The sequence below is a fragment of the Plectropomus leopardus genome, chromosome 7, assembly GCF_008729295.1.
Source record: "Plectropomus leopardus isolate mb chromosome 7, YSFRI_Pleo_2.0, whole genome shotgun sequence".
NCBI lineage: Eukaryota > Metazoa > Chordata > Actinopteri > Perciformes > Serranidae > Plectropomus > Plectropomus leopardus.
Window position 1 is genome coordinate 16,020,959 of NC_056469.1, and position 20,862 is coordinate 16,041,820.

A 20,862-nucleotide genomic window follows, 5' to 3' on the forward strand; every position below is an offset into this window, starting at 1 on the left:
CTTGTTGTATCTTTAGTTTTGCCGTTTAAAATTCTGGTATCATGACAATGTTACTCCCCGTGACCTGTAAACAGACTTGAATTGAGTTCCTCTTCTAGCATATTTATGGGGTTATATGTAAAATCAACACATTATTTGGAAAAGATGACAGTATTATACTATACAAAAGTTTAACGTCCTTTTAACAGAGTGGTCTATATAAACTTCTAAACATAGTAAGTGTATATTGTGATTATATTTACCTCTGACACACGTGGGGTCCTACTACTGGCAGGGGCCAATTTGCTTTTGGCCGGGGTTTGAGCCATAGCCATGGTGTAAGTCTCGGAGCTGTGCTTCTGTTTTGAGCACAACAGAGACAACGCCACCTTAGTGCTGAGGCCCGGCAGGTTGGGGTTGTGAGCACTGATGCTCCAGGTAGAATAAACGGAGCTGCGTGGGTCCCTCAGGGCAGACGGGTTGGGCTTGACATAGTTCAGGTAGCACCAGTTGACTGAGGTGGAGGTGTGGAGGCTGGGGTATGAAGGGGCAGCTGGTCTTTCAACCTCTTCTTCCACAACTGGCATCTCCTCCTTTTTTTTACTCGTCTTTTCCACAGACTCCTTCTCCTCATCCTCCTTCTGCTCTTTATGCTCCCTTGGTATTTCCTCCTGCTCCTCCTCCACTTTCACAGTTGTTTCCTCTACACTCTCCGGCTGTTTCTGCTCCCCCTCTTCCAGTTTTCTCCCAGTGTTTTTACCCTCTTCCTCCCGTCGTGCCTTTTCTTCTACATCCTCCTCTTCCTCTCCTGCCTTATGCTGCTCCCCTTCCTCCTCCTCTTTCACCCTTTTCTGGTGACGCTGGGCCTCTGTGCTGAGCTCCAGACTGGCTGCAGGAGAAAGCATGCGTTTACTTCCTCCAGCCCCCAGTGGACCGTATCCCTCCCCAGAGCCTGAGGCCAGTTCTGTGGGCAGAGACAAAGGAAGAAGGCTCTTGATGTCCGGGGAGGGGACCTTCAAGTAGGACCTTTGCAGTTTGTCCCGCTCCACCTGCCCCATGACGACCATAGCTGTGCAAGAAATGGGTTCCTGTGAGCGGGTGGAGGCCAGGATCTGGGACAGGGTGGTGTACATGGATCTGGCGTAGGTAGGTATATGAGTCTGGAGACGCACTGGCACCACAAGGGACACTACAGGTGTAAGCTGTGCCAGGCAGGTGGCGATGACCGGCCGTGGGTGGTGGTAAGAGATTCTTACAAGGGACTGATGTGTGAGGGCAGGAGACATGGAAGAGACGGAGGGTCTGTTCTCTGTCGTGGGAAGGGAAGGAACATTTGCAGTTAGTCTTGGAGGGAAAGGCAAGTACAGAGCCTGACTGGCTCGAGTCCTGGAAGAGAACTGGAGAGGAACTAGAGCAGGAAGCTGATGGAATGGTATACCCAATCGTTCTGCCATGTGGATCTGCGCAGGATGTATCTGTACAGGTGGAGATGCTGTCTGTGAATGTAGGAAGGCTCTGTGGATGAACTGAGTGGACAGTACTTCAGAGATGGCGGTGGTGACCGGGAGTAGCTGGGACAGTGATCCTGGGGGAAACACTTGCTGCAAAGGGAGCACATCCTGAGAAGGCGGGAAAATTCGTGGCTGTATCAGCTGCAAGGCTTTCCCCGTGGCCTCCATGCTGAACCGGGGGCTTGTCTGTATTGAGTAGAGAGGAGGATGGATAGAGTGGGAAGGCCCAGGCTTTGGACTTTCTGCTCTGGACAGCTGACTCGTGGTGGTCCCCTCCTCCTGCTCAGGTTCCCCTAACGTGGCATGTTTCACAAGGAGACACTTTCTTCTTTCTTTCCAGGAGGATGAAGACTGCTGAGGGGACAGGGACCCATAGTCGAATGACTTACTTCTGGTTTCTGAGATCTGCTCTGTTTGTTGGGGGCTGGCTGGGGTCTGCTCTGAGGCCGAGCGCCTCATCTCCTTGTGGCTTTGGTGGTGTTGGTGGGAAGCGGATGGCACCATCAACATCTGGGAGCTTTGGCTACTGGAGGCCCAGATGGCAGGCTCTGACCTTGCTGTGTCCTCAAAAGAAGCAGAAAGGCTTGAAGTGTGGGAGATGTTGCTCTCTTGACTGGGGCTGCGAGGCAAAGACACAGACTCAAAGCTAGACTCCCCAGATGACTGGGCTGCTTCTGCCAGGCGGAGTCTCTTCTTCTTTGGTGGCAGCTTCTCAGCAGGGAGCTGGGCCAGAGTCTGACTACGCTGAGGCCACTGGAACTCCTCCACTCTCTCTGCCTCCTAGAACAGATAAATATTTTCAGGGTTCCCACACATTTTCATGGGCAAAATTTTAAAACTTCTCCATGGTTTCTCAATAACAAATAATAAAATTTACATTTTGAAAAAGCATGCACTTTACTGCATCTGCACCACTTGCTGGCCCAGTTACTTTTCTTCCGACATGCAGGAGAGTCTCACTTCCCATAACAAATGCTGTCACTTTACATCACAGATACACATATCTGTCTTAAAGGGGAGGGCTTGGCCGGTATTAGTCATGGAAAATAAGAAATGTGCGAGTTTTCCAGAAAATGTACCACATTTGACATTGCACGTCTTTCGATGCGACTGTTTAACATCGCAATTTCGATCCTGAAGAAACATATTGTGCAGCCCTAAGACAGAGCATATTAAAGCTACCTTAAATTTTACCTGATAAATTTGCCAGTATGTTAAATTAAGTGGAAGACTATGATTGGAAGATTACTGTAACAATTAATTTCATTACTTACAACAAAATTCTATGATAATATTGTTCTTTTTCTATGGGGTCTTGCTCTGAAGAGAGTACAGAAAAGTTTTATTGTTAGAACAAGTCTCCTTTGGAAAAGGCTGTTTGGGAAGAACTGAGCATATGACTGGATAAAGGAAACCTGGATTACACTGCACAAGTTGTGTGAGAGTTTGAAAACGGGTGTTATAATATATTTTTTACTGTTGTTACACACCCTTCTGACCTCAATTAATCAAAAATGTTCTCTGTTGTTGGATTCTTTGATCACTGCGGAGGCATGAAATCAAAGTTTTCTCCACAAATTCAATGTAAGACTGGGTGAATCGTTTATATACAAATAGCCATTTGGGGTGTGACGTACTCCTTTAAAGGACCTGTATACAACATGAAGAACATTAATATAGGAGCAAACAACTATTTGCTAAGTAAAGATAGTGGAGTGATGGCATCCTGGGCAGAGAAAGAATTCATGCTCCCTGTGTGTGTTGTAATCTTCTCTGTACTTTGTTGTGATAGACGATCTGCTGGCGAGTGCATGTTAGTCCCTGTGTGTGACACACTAGCTAGCTAATTGCCACCACTCTGCACTGCATTTATATGCCAGGTACTGCTGATAATGTCATCCCAACCCATGGCGTTGTTGCAGAAGCATAGTACTCACTGTTGCCACTTTTGGCTCTGTTTGCATTGCGAGCACCATAAGCCACTAGGCGCCGACTCAGCCCTCCATAAGAACAATGTGAAAGTAACCTGAATCAGACTCTATATCAAAGATGTGCTCTGAATGTCATCTAAAGCTCCTTCGCAATGCATGATTCACATTAATTTGAATGAAGGGAGCTAAAATAAGTACAAAATGAGGCAATTGATTTGTGTAAAATGCAGAAAAATATATAGCCTAATGCTTCTTTAAATAATCATGTACCTTGGATGAGGATGCCGTCCCTGGCGGTGACACAGATGGCATGTCAGCATCAGGCTCCACAGTAACAAGGATCTCTGGCACTTGGATGTTTGGCTGGCGTATGAGGCGAGATGTAGAGGGTGATGGTTTTGGCTCGGGTTGTTGTGTTTGCTGACTCTCTCTGAGTTCTGGTTCCTGACTCTCCATGGATATGCTCTCCTGCTTCTCAAAAGAGCTTGTGTGTTGGATGACAGACACACCCTTCCTGTCCTGCTGCTGGGGTTGTTTTGGCTCAGTCTGTAAAGTCACACCTAGAAACAAACATTACAAACAATAAATTAGCTACCATTATAATATATCGGTATTACTTTATGGAGTTGGATTAATTTCCAGTTTTTCTGAAATTTATGAAAACCGGCTGAACCGGCATTTGTCATTAGGGTACATTTTGGTAATTTTAAAAGCAGCCTAAGTTACAGCACTAAATCAAAACAAATAACATCAGAAATTAGCAATATGACAGCATTATAATAAATATATTATATATATGTATCTATGTATTATGTGTGCATGCATGTATGTATTAATATAATGTTTATAAACAGACTGGCAGAGCCACTAGTGTTGTAGGTTGTAGCTGCAGGTGTGTGAGATGTTTTACTATCTATTCCTGTCGCACGTTTTGACAGTGCCACAATGGACGAGGACCAGCTGACTCATGAACCGAAACCTCCTTATTTCACTACAAATTCTACACAGTGTCATCTGGCTGTGAAACTGAAAGTTTCTGCTAAAAGGTAAATTACCATCTTAAATCAAGCTGGGGTAACATTACTTGCTGTTTGCTATCTTGTAGGCCTATGTAATTTCTAGTAAATATCACAATATAAAACATGTTTTCTGATTTAAAAGTAACATTACAAATAGGGAAATATAGCAAGTAGGTTACTCACATCTTTAAAGTGTTAATGTCTCCTGCCTGATCTCAAGAGCACAGATGATAGCTAGGTGATTTGTTTGCATTAAGTGACAGGAGTGCATTTTTGATGTATTCAGAGTCAAGAGAGCTCCAGTGTTACATGATGTTAGGTTATAGTCAGATGTTCGCTTTCTGTTGGTACACAGTGTTATTATGTTCCACTCTGGATTGACTGCTGAACTACAAGGGATATCTGGTAAAATTGCAGTGTTTGGCTTAATATCAAATCAGTTTGAAAGTTTTAACACCAGCCTCACCCTATCGCTTTTGAATGATAACATTTCATAGCCATCATAACTTTATCAGTAGTATAGTTTAATTTTGAACAGTAGTTTCTCCTTTCTGTTTTCTTTGCTCTGCATTAATGATGTAGATGCAGACATTGACTTGCTGTTCATACATTCTTCGCTATTCAGCTTTCTAAGATGTTCAAAGAGGATAAAAAATAAATGATAGAAAAGAAACCTATTGCTCATGCAGGATAATGTTGGTATAATTTGATCTGTTACTGCAGGGACACATAAACAAACCTGAGAGGGCCTGGCTGTGCTCTGGTCTGCTTGGCACAGGAATGAAGCCTGCAGAGCTGCCTGACATGGCTACAGATCCCGGGCTGGGAGGATCCTCCTCCAGACTCTCCTCTTTCCTCCTTTTTCTCACCGCCATGGCCAGCGCTCGGAACTTATAGTGCATCATCATCTGGGGGCGATCCTCCCTGTATGTTTTACTTGCATCCCCGCTCTCTTGTTCCAGGGTTTGCTGCCCTGGGCATTTGCCTCTGTGGGTCTCATAGCCTTCACTGTGTTGGAGGTGGGCACCACATGCTTCACATTCAAACAGCGTCGGACTCTTCTGCTGTTGCTGTGGCTGCCTGGCTGGTTCAGCACCTCTGGCTGAGGAGGAGGGAGTGGGGCCAGCCTCCTCCAGCATTAGCTCAGCTCCCAGTGGAACTTCTATGGCAGGCTGGCGCCTCAGCATTCGCTGGGCATGACCGACCCTCATCTCTGCTACCACCGCTTGCTGCTCATCGAATGACTGGCAGAGACGGTACCCTCTGGGGGACATGGTGCCAGAGGTGGAGGGCTCTCCTTGGCTTGTAGAGGACGGCATCGAGTGGCTTCTGAGCAGAGGCACGGCTGACAGCTCCTGGGTACCTGCTGGGTCTGCCTCGGGATTGTGGAGGTGCCTCAAACCACTGGGGCCAGGGGCTTCTCCTTTGGGATCGAATGCGTAGGGATCTTTCGGGGTGGGAAATTTGGGTGACTCCATGCTGCTCTTCCTGGACAGAGAGGAACGTCTGGGCTTCACACTGTCAATCTCACTGGTGTCTACTACCGCCTCATTGATAGTAATGAGCTTGGTAATGTGTTCTATAACTTGTGTTTTGGGTACAGCAAAGGGAATGCTCTTCTCCTCCGTCCCTGAGGATGAAGAGAGTGAAGAATGTGGCTGCTGCTGATGGGGACTGCGCTGCTGCCCTCCCAGCCTTCCATATTTTCCAAGAATAATTTCTGCGTAGGTTTTGGCACTGGCACTTGGAGGGCTAACTTGGGACAAGTCAGTGCTTCCTGACCCGGAGAAGTAGCCAGACTCTGTGCTGCCCTTACTGCCAGGGCCTAGAGAGGAAGATGAGGTGGAGAGGGAGGAGGAAGGAGGGTCATCTGGAGAAGCCATTGGGCTACGTTTCCTCTCGCTAAGCCTCAGTGCCAGCCTTTGCTTCACAGCCTGGGAGTCTTCTGGCCTCTGGCTTTCCTCTGAGCCTCCCAGCGGCTCCTTACCACCTTTCCTCTGCTGGCCAGACATCTCCTTAGATTTCCTGTGCTGGCCCGTTTCTTCCTCAGACTCTGTGCTCTCTCCCTCAGTGTGTTCCTCAGGCTCTTCTCCAACGCCACTGCCCTCTGGTCCACTCAAACTGGGCTCATCACGGCTGGATGCCAGGCCTGCTTTAATACGATGGGCATGGGACTTGCGGTGCTTGTACAGGTTGCTCTTTGTCTTAAAAGAAAAGCCGCAGGGGGCACAAGGGTAGGGTCTTTCTCCTGTGTGGGAGCGAATGTGTTTCTGAAGAACGCTTGGCTTGGCACATGGACGGCCACAGTAAGTGCACACATATTTCCCTGGTTTTTGAGGTTTCTTCTCCCCTTTTCTGGGTGAGCTGAGGCCTTCCAGGCCCTCTTGGCTGGGCTGAGATGGGACCCCATGCTCTCCCTGGGTAGAGGAAGTAGACGGGAGGGATGAAGTTGATGAGGAAGCTGGAGAGAAGAAGCTGCCTCCTGAGGGACCAGGCGTGTCTGAATGCTGCCATGCTACTGCTTGCTGCTGCTGTAACCGAAGCAGAAGGTCAGTGCGTCTGGGTTGACGGTTTTGCAGGCGGCCCAAGGCTCTGTGCATGGGGCGAAGGTTAGGAGGCTGCTGGGGCTGCTGAGGTGGACAAGATCCTAGTGAGGATTCAGCTGTCACATGCTGCTGCTCTTGCCTTCCAGAGCGCTCCCCATCAGGCGGACGGCTGGGCTCAGCCTCCATAGAGTGGGGAGGAGGCCTCACAGACACACAAGGAGGGGCTCTCGGAGCCTCATGGGGCTAACCGCATGGCAGCAGAGAGGTCAGAGGCAGGGGAACATCGACAGACTGAGTTGTAAATCACAACGGAGGGCCTTTTTCAGCGTGGGCCAAGAGTTATTGAAGAGGACCAAATGAGGCATCATTAAAACGTGCCCTGGAGCTGTACAGTTGCAGGTAAACATGGATCATCTCTCTGTACAAAGCAGTTCTGCTTCTGTCCAGCCTCAGCCATTTTAACAGCGCTCCCAAGGTCTTCTCTGTACCTCCTTTGTTGGTTGTCAAGACTGTTAGCCACTCAGCTTCTGAATGGGTCTAAAGAAACAGAAAAAGACAAGGAAGAGCCGAGTTACAAAACTGGAAACATATTTGTACATTTATTAGATTCTTACAAAAGGTTTTGTCACAAAGAGCAGCATGGAAGAAATACTCCCTAACTTTCTTTTTCCTTTTCACTTTGCAATGAAAGACAGAGACATAGATTTATGGGGTGGGATGCAGGGGACTTTTATTTTGAGAAAACATTAAATACATTTATGTCACAAAATTGATGCAGAAAAAGCACAAATCGGTGCATAAATGTCAAATGTCAAAATGCAGGAAAATAAGATGTTTGATGGTCAAATTTTTTTGCAGAGGACCTCCTAACCCCTCCATTTCATTTGTGCACCCCCCATTTGTGCACCAGTTTTCCAAAAAGCCTACCATGCAATCAGAAAAAGAGCTATGCTCGCGGAGTAGAAGACCAAAATCATTAGTGTCCTATTATCAAACTCCCTCTTAAAAATTGCCCCCTCATATCATAATATGACAAATAGGGTTACATTTCCTGGTGTAGTGTTGAGAGGGGTCAGCCTTGTAATGAGAACATTAGCAAGGTAATTGCATCACCAACATGTTATTGCTCTCATCTGTCCTGGCTTCAACTCTTAATAAGCAGATAGTGCGCAGTGATTCAGGAGACAGAGGCAAACCAGCTGTTAATCTATTAGAAATGTGAGGTCGAGATGTTCTGTTATTGGCACTGTGATCTGAGAACACAGGCATCTAGCATATGCATGTCCATATCCCCATTTAACCTCTTAAACTCTGCTGGACCAAACTGGCTTCTGTGTTTCAGCCATACATTGCTAAAATCCATCAAATCTAATTTTAATTCTATTGGAGATCCCAGACTTTCCAAAGCTACTTCAGGGGACCTGGAAAATTGTCAATTTCCACCACAAGTTGGTGGAATGATAGCAAAACATATAATCATTTTCTGGTACAAGCCAACAATATTTTAAAACTAAAATTACAACTGCTGCTTATCTACAGCAAACTATGCTTCTCAAAAAGGTATTTTGTCTGAAAGTATTATATTCACAGAATATTTTGGAGCAACATAACTTGTTAAAAAATATATTTTATGTGTATACAAGTAGCTGTTGCAATGACTTTGGTTCTGCAAAAATGTTGGTTTGTTCTGAAAACAGTAAAAATGATAAATGTTTTGATAGTTTTAATCTCTAAAAACATTGATTTTCACAATAAATTGTAGGATTTATAAACATTTTACCAACATTTTCGAGGAAATTCACAATTTTCCAGCTTTGGAAAGTTTGGGATATCCAGTAGATTTTAAAATGAATTCAAAATTAGGTTTCCTTACTGCCTCACCAACACAATTGAAGGCAACCACATTAAAAACATCGGTTAAATGGATTTGAGCAACGTTTGGCTGAAACACAGGAGCCAGTGAGTGGTCCAGTAGAGTTTAAGAGGTAAAAGTCCCTTCAAATCAAGACACATCTGATTCAAATCTGACCCACTGCTGGCCTGCTCTGAAGGAGTTAGAGCAGCTAAGGGCCAGTCAGGCAGCATCCACAGGACAGGCACCAACAGAGGAGACCACAGTGTCAGGGCAAGGAGTCAAAACAAATGTTGGAAATACAGCCTATGCTTATCTGATCTGGCACTAAAGCTAAAGGGGGCAAATGGTGGGGTGGCTGTTTTCTGGTGAATAAAGGGACTTGACAGCATCTGTGTTTCAGCCTACGCCCCTAAAACTCTGCTGCTTTACAGCCACTAGGGTGCAGTGTTCATGAGGGGCCAAGAGTGGCTCCTTGTTATGAAGCTTGCTGTAAAACTGTGCAAACTTTTATCAAGACAGATCTATTGTAATATTTCCCACTCACACACACCTAGAGAGCTCGTGGAGACTTGCGGGTGTGACAAAATCTCCTCTTTTATCAAGATGTATGTTCTGTAATATTCCCCACTTACTACAAATCCGGCACTGAGTCTCAACTGTAGACATGGGATTCTTGTAACGCGGCCAATCAAAACACATTCTGGGAATGGATGGAGCAAATCATAACATTTTCCCCGAGCAGTCATGCTCGACTGCTGACAGTCCCGGCACAGGCTCATCCAGAGTATCAATCATCACCCAAGACATTGACTCTACTTGCGACCCCCTCAACTCTGTCAGACCCTGGAGATCACTGAAAGAGGACGCCATGTGTGTTCTCCTCACAGCTGTAGATCTCTGTGATGGTGTAGACAGTGTGCACCACTTCTGACAGCATAGAGTATACCAGGAGAGGAGATAACAAGGGACTGGTAGTGATACAGAGCAAATGCAGAAACAGAATGAAACGAGGTGAGATAGAAAGTGTGTAGATGTTCTGTAATATTAGAGATATGCATATGAAGCAGGAGTAAGAAAGATGAAGTGAGAAGAGGTGCGGAAGAGAGAAAAGACTGAATCAGTGATCCAGAGGCTGAGTAAACAGGCCCAGCAGAGGACTGCAGCTCAAGGTGCCAGCGGTGGCAAGGCAGCACTGACAGTTTTTTTTTTTTAATGAGCCACACTTTTGCTCTCTCCATATGTCTAAAAAAAACCCACTCTGCACAGTCAGCCTTCATTAGAGCCAGTTTACAGTGAGAGAAAAAAAAGAGAATCAGTCTTTCTCTTGGAAACAACTTGACAGATTCTCGGCTCCATCTCCACATCTGCTGAGGGCCGATCATCTGTTCAGTATGAGTTTCTCCAAGCAGACCAGCGCTTTGATTACAGTAGATTTTACCATCAACACACAGCAATTAGGCAGCATAACAAACCGAATCAACACCAATTATAATTCACTTCTCTCTTTTCATTTGTTTGTCTTCCACCTCTTCAGCTGTACAGGAAGACTTTTGTATGGAGGTGGCGGCCTTTTCTGTCTCAAGCTGCTGAGCTGAAGAAGCATGTTACTCTTTGGAGTTACATGTGGGCCAGTTAGATCAGGAGGGACTGGAGCTGGCAAAGGTGTTATAAATCAGATCCTGACTGAAGACAGTGGTTTCACACACAGTCTTACAAAATTAAATGACATTAAAAATATGGGCTGCACGATATGTAATTTCGGCATGGACAGTGGGATGTGTGCTTGCGTAACAGTCGCCACACAACCAATGGTCGGCTGTCTGCCAATGCTGGGCTAACGGTGAGCGTGAGCCGCCCTTGTCACCGCAGTATGTCCCTCACCATTGGACCTTGTTGACTCTCGTCGTCTTTTTTTTCCGCTGATTCAGCATGTTGAATTGGCAGCAGCGGCCATGGAGCACGTTGGTGAATTGAATCACTGTGATTGGCCGTTCAGCTCAGCACACGAGGGGACAAAAGGAAGTGAAAATTGTAAACAAAGGGCTAAAGTCGAGTGGGAGTGAGGTCAAATAAAACTTGTTATATAAGGTAAGATTGCTTTTCTTCTGCCACTAAGCTCTTTAGGAGAAACGTTGTTGTTCTTTCAGAATTAGATTGTTTTAAAACGTGCTAACTAGCCTCACAGCGGTCTTTCGGTTTTAAAGGATGAATACAGATAACTGCTGTCTGATGGTATGGAGGGAAATTTCCTCTCACGTAGGTGCAGAACGTATGGTGGTTGGCCATTTATTTGGTGTGATCATGTGCACCTTTTTGGTCAAGAAATGGCAACGGGAGGCAACACAGCAAGGAGCTTTTGTTGCTGCTAGTTCTCTGATGTTTGGTGTTTCTTGGCCTCAAGGCCACAGTCACACATGAGCAAATGCAGGCACTCAGTGACCACCACCTGTTGAGGCGATATTCATACGATTTGCAGGGCATCTCTTGCCAAGTTGCTTATTGCCTTTTTAGCCATGTTTTCAAAAGAAATCCAACCAATTTACTCAGGGTTTAAAAGTATTAATTCTTATGAAAGGCATCCGAACATAACACAAGAAATTGGTGTTGATCAAAGTTTCAAAGGGTTAAACTACCTAATTTCCCTGTCCTCGCCCTCAGAAAAGTCTTTTGAGTAAAAAGTTAGTTTTAATTATTATCAACTTTATTCTCTATGCAGATGCACTGCCCGATGAAACCACACAAATAATCCAATTAAAGTCATCTGGTGTAGATTCCTGTATTTTTTCATATTGCAGAAAAAGAAAATATTGCAATGTCATTTTTTCCCCAATATCATACTGCAGCTGCCCTATTAACAACTAGATAAAAGAGTGGGGAAAAAAGTGGGTCTGGATGTGAGGAAGAAGAAGGATGATGCTGTAAAAAGAAAATAGAAAGATTGAGCAGGAAGAAAAGCACAAAGAGCAAGACAAATTGTCTTCCTCCACCCTCCTGTAATAAATGTCTTTGCTCATGTAGTCGTTATCAGAGTGTAAGTTTAATGATCTCTGGCGTAGCTGTTGATGCAGCCCTTAAACAGGCCGATTAGAAGGTTTTTAAGGTTGGGGAGAGCATTGCTTACATTATTCATGGCAGTCTAGACTGCCAGCTCTGAGCGGGGAAACACACAGTCAGGGCCTTGCCAGGAAGAAGGAAAGCCAGAGTCTAGCCTACATTAAGCCAAAACACACACACACACACACACACACACACACACACACACACACACACACACACACACACACACACACACACACACACACACACACACACACACACACACACACTACAGCGCACATACAGTGTACAGGACTCCTCTTCCCAGGGCCAAAGACACACGGCAGGCCTGAATCTCCTCTGACACATCTGACCAGCCAATCAGCTGCAGTGCCCTGGGGTGACCTATCATGGTCACCCTCCTGTTGGATGAGGAAGGGTTCATACAGATGACCTTCTATCAAAGGTGCCTTTTGCATACAACACTTTAACCCCCTGTAACCTGAGTAAATTAGCTTACTGTCTTTCAAAAACGTAAACAAGTACCTCAACAAGAAATTACCCCAAATTAGCCAGAAATTATTCAAAAGTTACTTGAAAATTACCTGATAAATAGTCAAAAAAAGAAAAGAAGAATGGTATAAAAAACGAAAATAATTAAGAAATGAGCTAAAAAATGGAAAAGTAATTAACAGTAAATCCATAATTATAATTAGTTTCCCGTTTTACTTTTTTCTAATAATTTTCTCCCTCTCTCGCCTTTCTGTCTTTTTTTCCAGTTGAATTTCTTGTCAGCTTTTCCTTATTTCTTGCAATTTGCATGGCATTTCTTGCCAAGATGCACATTGCATTTTTAGCCATATTTTTGAAAGAAATCAAACCAATTTGCTGTGGTTTCAAAGGTTCAGATGCCTATGAAAAGTGTCTGAACGTAGCTAAAGGGAACTGAGGTTGATCCAGGTTTTAGAAGGTTCTCGGGGAAATCAATTGACAATGATATGACCCCTGAAAAAAAAAAAAACAGGTTGTGTAAATTTGTCTAATCTTATCAATGAGGGTGAGGTAAGGGCGTTCTGTTCTATTCTTAGGCTGAGGTGTGAGCAGGAAGCCACTGATGCAGCTGTTAAATGGTGTTAGGTTGTTTTGTTTGGCGATGTCGAATCAAAACCACAAAGCTAATATTAGTTTGCAGAATGACAAACTATGAGTGCAGGAGCATTTCACCCTGCCTCCAGTCTGTCATGACCCACTGCATGACACTTCACAGAACAGTATCATGGTGGAATTGTTGTGTGAACTACTTTCTGGTGTCTTTCCCTAAAATGTGATTAACGACTGGTCCACAAAGAGATGAGAATGAGTGAGGAGTGTGTGTGTGTGTGTGTGTGAGTCTGTGAAAAGGGGCTTTGTCAGCAGAAACAGGCAGTGATGCAGGTACCTGAGGGAGCCCTGACACACTCACATGCACGCACGCACAAACACACACACACACACACACACACACACACACACACACACACACACACGTCTCCTTCCATCATCTCAGCAAACAAAAATTTCGCCCAACTCCTGCTCAATAAGTAGCGCAGGAGCTTTGCAGCAGTTTTACAGTTAAAACTTCATTATCATGCACAGGAGAAAATACAGCCGAGTTTGTGTTCATTTCCTCATCAATACTGAGACGCATTCATGCAGCTGGTAATGATGACGGATAAAAAATATGGGCTAAACATTAAATTACCTTGTGCCCTGAGAACAGATAAACCCTCTAAAGTGCTTTTTAAAAAATCTGCTGTCTTAGCCCTCCAAACACACTCACACACAAACATACACACAAACACACACATCTCTCTCTCCCCATTCTCTCTTACTGGCGGTAGCCTGGTGCAGGTTCCCATGGAAACCAGCCTACTCTGAGCAACGGCAGATGGAGAGGGAGCTAGAGGTCTAAATTTATCTCCCAGCATCCTTTCTGACTACAGACGCACACTGGCAGCAGGAAGTAAGGAGGGGAAACGCTCGGCCTTGGCATGCATTGACAAGCTGGCATGACCCTTGACATCTAACCCGCTCTGAGTGACGACGGGTTGACATCACACAATACGCGCGACACTGTCTGCGACAGCTTGAGCCGCAAGGGTCATAATGTCAATGACGCGATATAACATTTAATACTGTACATGAGGCTCTGCTGCGTTTTTTAAGTGGTAAGGTAAATGGAAAGTTCTCTCTGAGAACTTTCCACTGCTGCCGTCTTTCCCCTGCCGCCGCCACCAAAAACAGAGTTGTCGATCAAACTACAAATCCACACAAACCAATCAGAGAGGAAGAAACACTTTGGTTTGATAGTAAATTATTGAAAAAGAAACCCTGAAGACAGACACCAAATAGAGTGTAAAATCCTCAGAGGCCAGATCTCACAGTCACCCAGGGATATCTCTGCTGTCAGTGGAAGCCTCTCGCTAAAGAGGACGCCGTCTGAACAAAAACAACACATACCAGAGCTCTCACTCACTCTCTCTCAGCTCCGTGCGGGATGCATCAGGAGCGCTGCACCTCTGAGGCGAGAGGGTGTAGAGGAGGATTTCGCAGGGCTTTGATAGGACTGGCAGTTTGCAGCCATCACAGTGTTCACTTTGATTAAACACAAGCCAGTGAACTGCAGGTCAATACCGGCCTTTAAATCAAACATGAGTGGCAGAGCCTGGTAATGCACACCTCCATGGCGGGAGAAGAGTTTTAAAAACACCCCTGGCAGCGGAAAAAATCAGGTCCTTTTGGTGACACAATCAACTGTAAAAACAAACTGACCGCAACTTGGGCTAAATTGCAGGTTGTCTGGTTTTTCCGTCATTTTATTTGTTTTTGTGGCCAGGACCTTCACGGATGGAAATTATCTTTTTGTTGTCACTTAGTTTGTCATTGCAAATCATAGGGTCCAAAGTTTGTCTCAGAGGGGCTTTAACTCTCGCTGAAGAGGAACTCTAACCTCGATCCGCAAAACTTCCAGACTTTCAGGAAAAAAGGGAGAAACCTCAGGCAAAATCGACAGAGGAAGGATCCCTCTGCACAACAGACATTCAATTATTCTTTCCATACAACCAAAAATTTGAACCCTCATATCATAATGTCCATACAGTTCACACCCTTTGAAAAACTTTGACATTCCAAAACTGAAATCCTTTGACCGTTTAAAACCTGATTTCTTTCAAAAACACAGGAAGAACTTACAAGTTATGAATAACAAGAAAATTACCTGAAATTTAGCACAAAAAAAGGAAAAATAAAAAAGGTTAAAAAAGGGACTGTGTGTGCTTTTATTCAATAATAGTTATAATCTCTTTTCTTTAAAAGGGGAAAATGTCTCAAGAACAATATTTATAATATTGTACTCCTGCTTGTCTATATATATATATATATATATATATATATATATTACCATCTAACAATTTCCTTTCTCTCTTTTTTAAAACTAATTTTCAGGTCATCTTTTCCTAATTTCTTGCAATTTGTGGGGTATCTCTTGCCAAGTTGCCATTTCAGCCATGTTTTAAAAGAAATAAAACCAAAATGCCCACGTTTCAAAGGTTTAAATGCATGTGAAAGGCGTCTGAAGGCAGCACAAAAAAACTGATGTCATTCCAGGTTTCAACTACACCTCTGGGTGCTAAGTTGCTTGATAGTAAGGTGTCAAATGACAAATTTACAATGACAGAACCATCAAATGTACATACACAGCTGCAGCTGCAATTACTAAGTAACTCATTTGCCATAGCTGAGGAGTAAAGGAATGATAAGGAGGGAAACAGAAGGAGAAAGACTGAGAAGAGATGGGGACATGGATTTAAATAAGAGTGCAAGACAGAGAGAGAAGACAGAGAGTGAGGAGAGGCGGGTGCAGAAATAGAGAGTGAGAAAGAGAGAGAGAGAGAGAGAGTTTAGATTACCTGACAGAGCAGTCTGGTCTTCCCCCTCAGAGACGCTTCACAGGCACTGTGAGACAAGCAGGGAGAGCCAGAGAGTGAGAGCGGATATGACTGTTTGAGTGGGTGTGTTGCAGGGAGAGAGAGAGAGGGGGGGGGGTTGTAATGGGGTGAGGCAAAAAAGAGTGATGATGGGTGAGGGAGAGGGGAAGACAGTAAATGAATGTTTCCACTGTACAAATGTAAGGGGAGGAGGAGGAGGAAGACGCAGCAGCAAGAAGAAATTCAAAGTGACTCATATTCCCATAGCATGAGTAAGATCTCCAGAAAAACACACCGTCCTCCCTAAAACCATAGTTGTGACATCAATTGTGTCTTATTGCACCCAAAATACACAATGAGCCAGGAAACAAAAACATACAGATTTACTCGTTAGGATTAGTTGGCACACCGTGGTGGCACGCTGCCGATAAGATTACAAACAGGACTTGCACAGGGTTTTCCCCTGACACACAGAACCCTGAGGGCGATTCCTTGCAATTATCATCTCCTTATCAGCAGGAGTAAGCAAGTTATGTGACTGTTGTAGTGGGTGATAAAAAGAAAAACACAGCAGCCTCTTCTTCCTCGGTGACAAACCTTCTGCCTACATGAACATGTCTCATTTATGTAAAATCTTCTAGTTTCAGCCACTGTGCTGCATCTGTAAATGAATTCCAGAGTGGCATCCATTCAAGCAAGCCCCCGCATTACGCAGAACTCGGGCTGGGCCTATCAGCAGTGCAACACGAGAGAGAGAGAAACAGAAAGAGAAAGGGAGGAATTGAGAATGAACGGAGGTCCTGCTGTTCCATAGAGCTTTGCCTCACTGGCAGAGCACAGGAAGTGTGAGTCACACGCTCTAAAATAAACACACTCACACAGCGACGAGCCGGCGCACAGAATGAGCGGATGGTTGGGCTGCTGATCAGAAGGCGGGCAGAGGGAACATGGATCCTCACAGGCCAGCGACACGTGGTGGCCTGGTGGGACTCACGGCCAGATGACGGGGCGTGTCAAAAGGAAAATACGTTTCTCCCCCTCTCCAATTGAACAATTTCTTTTTTGTTTGTCTTTTCAACCTCATAAGCGCACACCTACTCATTTGCTCTCTTTGTCAAATTGATTCGCTCTCCTCTGTTCCTGTGCTATATGTCCCCATATTCTTCCGACTCTGCTCTGTGTTTCCTCTCTTATTTTATTTGGTCCCAGTCAATAGCAGTGTTGTTCAGGACTTGGTGATTACCCCTGGCTCCGTGCGGCTGCTGGCTCACTGCTGTAGGAGACTGTGCTGGCCTGATGCTGGGCTACTCTCACAGGCTGCTGGCTTTGCTGGGCCGAGGCACTGTATTGTGTCAGCCTGAATGTGCTCATTGTCACCCTTTACAGCACGCACCTTCTATACTGTACTTCCCTGTGAGGGACCTTCACCCATCCGTCATCCCTTTGTCCTCTGTTCCTCAGACTGAGGGGTTCTGACGGGAAGGTTGGGAGGGAGGCAGAGGCCCGGGAACAAAACTGCCACTGTGGCGATGATTGACAGGAAAGTTGCTCTACACAGACGTAACGATTAGCGAAGCCAGGGACCGGCCTGCAGACACACAGTCTGGTGAGGAACTAGAGAGAGCTGAGAGGTATTAAAGGGATACTTAGCTGATTTTTAACCAGCTTTGTATCATGATAATGTGGGTAGTATGTCTACATGAACTGTGGTAGACTTTCCTCCATCTTACCGCTGCCCTTGACCAATATTGGTTTTTATTGGTTTTTCAGGGCAGATACAGAAACTCATCATTAGTAGTTAATGAGACTGATAACCAATATTTTGAACCAATATGCATTTACAATAAAAACGAAAATCTTTCTGTCAAAATTCAGGATTTGGAATATACCGAAACTCCATCACAAAACTTTGTTAAAATGCCTTTGCAAATGTTTAATCAAAACTGAAACCTTCAACATCAAATACAGCAAGTTCCCAGCAACTTTTTTTTTATAAAGTCAAGTTTTTATAAAGTCCCTGAGGTTCTACAAAGTAAAAGTTCCTCCCATGCTGACACTTTCTTTGCACTTTTTAATTCATTAATTTTATCAGCGATCAGCGACCACTATCATTAAAATAAAATGCCGATACAGATAATCAGCAAATATCAGCTGCAATAATTGGCCTGGCCGATAAGCTGTCGGCCTCTAATCCTGCCAGCAGGAGCGTAGCATTCTGTTAGTTATAGGTTTTCTACCTTTTGAGCAAAAGCACCCCTTTTTCTCTGCTTTCTCTGGTCATGTAACATTAATTTGAAAAGTATTTGCATCTTTTTACTGCAAAGACAGCCTAGTTTTATGTGAGGTCCTTCTTTATATTGCTGAAATACTTATTTCAGTCCTGCATGTGACAGCAGAGAAGATAACAAATTTGAAGGCTGGGATCAAAATGGGAAGTGCAATGATCATGAAGGTGTGAAAGCAAGCTTTCATGATGTTATAAGAAATGGTAACCATATGTTACCCACCAGCCCCAAGCAAGTCAGGCTCCCATTATGCAAAGCTGTTCTCATTTACAGTAAATGGAAACAAGGGCTCCCCTGTGGTATGATCACGTGAGGCAGTATCACATATATGGCACGCACTCTACCTATACAATATAATGCAGAGGCAAGCAACACCTAAAATGCACACATCATGCTTTACAAGAAACTCCATGTTGTTTTGGAGCAGCCACAGACTATAATTTAGACCAAATGAGCGGTTTGTGCATTTACAGACGACCATACAGATGACATATTTTTGGACTTTCATCCCATAAACTGCAGACAGAGGCAGTAAGACAGGCAAATATGGGAGTATTCAGAGAGGGTTCTCTCTGTTCTGAGGGCAGATTATTTCAGACGTGTGGTCTTCCAGTAAACTGACCCCGGTCTGTCCATGAGACTGTGGTATTATGACAGAAACAAAACCCATTTAAAGAGGGAGCCCACCTAGTGTAGTAAAGCCACTGTGGCAAAGTATTGCTTTACCTGTTTGTATTGCTTTGGGGGAAAAACTGGGGTCAAAAAAGTCGTCCATCTACCCAACTGGGCCGAGTCTTCTGGCATGTCAAACCACTAAATCCAATACATTACTCGGGTAAATTTAGCTGTATCATCACTTCATTCTCACCCACAACTTGAAAAAGTAACAACATAATATCTAAATACATCTAACTTGACGTGAAGTTTAACTTTAGTTTTTTTCTACCAACATATAGCCAGCAGAGTTTCAGTTTAATAAAGTTGCAACAAATACTCTTAGGACACTAATGAGTGAGTGTTACTGAGCAGACAAGTGAGCAACTAATGCCATATATCAAGCTGGAGGAATATCCAAATGTTTTCGATACAGGTTCCAACATGATCCCTATGATGGCTTAGTCATGCTACTGATGTGACCCAAGGGATGTCAATGCCGATACCGATGATGTACTGATATCATCATACAACCCTAACTCAAATATACATTCATCCATTTTAACTTAAACAGATATATAAATATAATGCAGCTAGTGGAGAGTGGTCTTAGGCCAACAGGCCTGTTAATGGAGTCGAGCGTTCTAGTCTTTTGTTAATGCCAATCGATATGTATCCTCAGCAGATGTGATATCTGATCCTGTGAAACACTGGAGGACTGACCACCCTCTGTTTCACTGTAACTCTTTTTGTCTTGAGGACTTTCTCTGCCTCTCTTCTCTGTGAGACACACAGAAATGCAAAATTCCCTCAATGCAGCCATTTCCCCTCTATTTAGTTCTCAATTTCAGCCTTGCAAGACACTCTCATTATCTTTTCCTTTTCCATGGCACTGAAGCATTAATAAGCGCCACTGTCTTTATGTGCAGCAAAGTAAACTTCATGTATATTATGAGGAAAGCTACCAGGAAATCATGTCTCCAGGGTTGCTGCGGGTAGTGATTATGGAAAGTAGCCTGGCCCGGAGTAAAGTCCCTGATTGGTAAGTGATACCATGAATGGAGAGCTGATATATCATTAGCAATTTGCGACGGCAGTGTAAACTCAGCTATTATGGTTTATACAGTATTAGTGTTTTCTGAACATTAGTTTTAATTCACTGCCTCAAAGACAAACAGCCCTCTGACATGAAACAAATACATTAGGGACAGCAACAGTGAACAAACAGACTGCAGGGCTGGAGTTACTGTAAAAGAAGTGAAACAGATACAGAGTGTCTGTTTAAGAAACATCATCTGCCTTTGGACACCAAACAATCAAAACACAGCACGAGCAGTGTGCAAATGAAATAAAAGAGTGACAAAGCATGAGAGGAGTGGGGTGAGCAGATAAATATAGAAAGAGGAACTGACATTTTCAAAAGCTGTCCTCCCTGCGCCCACAAGTTTCAGCGATGCGTGGATGTCAAGATCACAGTGCAAATTCTCCCACGCAGCTTATTGTACCCGTCGTTCACAGTCGGCTGCTTTATATTTTCTTTCTCAAGTCACGGAGCAACTGAAAAGGACAGGCTGAGGCTGCAATAAGGTGAACATCTTCAGTTAAGGTGGTTGGAGAGGGGTCAAATATAAAGCTTGACCTCAGTCTTTTTGTGACAGATTAACCCTTTGAAACCTGAGCAAATTGCCATGATTTAGAAACATAGGAAGAGGGCATTAAGCAATGAAATGACACAAAAATGAGCAAAAATTTATGAAGAAAATTACCTAAAATTTGTTAAAAGAAAAAGAAAGAAAAATAAAGTTAAAGAAAAGCTTTTGTCTTTCTTCCAAAGACATTTTTCCCTAGCTTTTTAAAAATTATTTTCTGAATCAATTAATTTTTTGCAGTTTGTGGAACATTTCTTACCAAGCCTTGCTCGTTGCCTTTTCCCATGGTTTGGGGAAAAAATCAAACCAATTTGCTATAGGCTCAAAGGTTTAAGCACTCATAAAAATTGTCCAAACGCAGCACATGAAACGTAAAGTTTTCCAGGTTTCAAAGGGTTAGAGTTAGAGATTTTTACTATTTATTGAGTGATT

The 20,862-nt window shown here is 44.1% G+C and overlaps 1 protein-coding gene across 2 annotated transcripts in view; it reads right to left on the reverse strand.

The window, feature by feature from the left end:
* The window catches only part of LOC121945430 (transcription factor HIVEP3), a 49,923-nt gene that overhangs the window by 8,772 nt on the left and 20,289 nt on the right, over positions 1-20,862 (reverse strand). Inside the window, exons 2-5 of one of the 2 annotated variants that reach the window (XM_042489588.1) lie at positions 15,825-15,870; positions 5,180-7,523; positions 3,692-3,981; positions 243-2,270 (exon numbers count right to left, since the gene is read on the reverse strand). In XM_042489588.1, the coding sequence (XP_042345522.1) occupies positions 243-2,270; positions 3,692-3,981; positions 5,180-7,172 (4,311 nt within the window). In that variant the 5' untranslated portion in view covers positions 7,173-7,523; positions 15,825-15,870. The remainder of the gene's footprint in view (positions 1-242; positions 2,271-3,691; positions 3,982-5,179; positions 7,524-15,824; positions 15,871-20,862) is intronic. The other variant, XM_042489587.1, reaches the window with a different exon arrangement.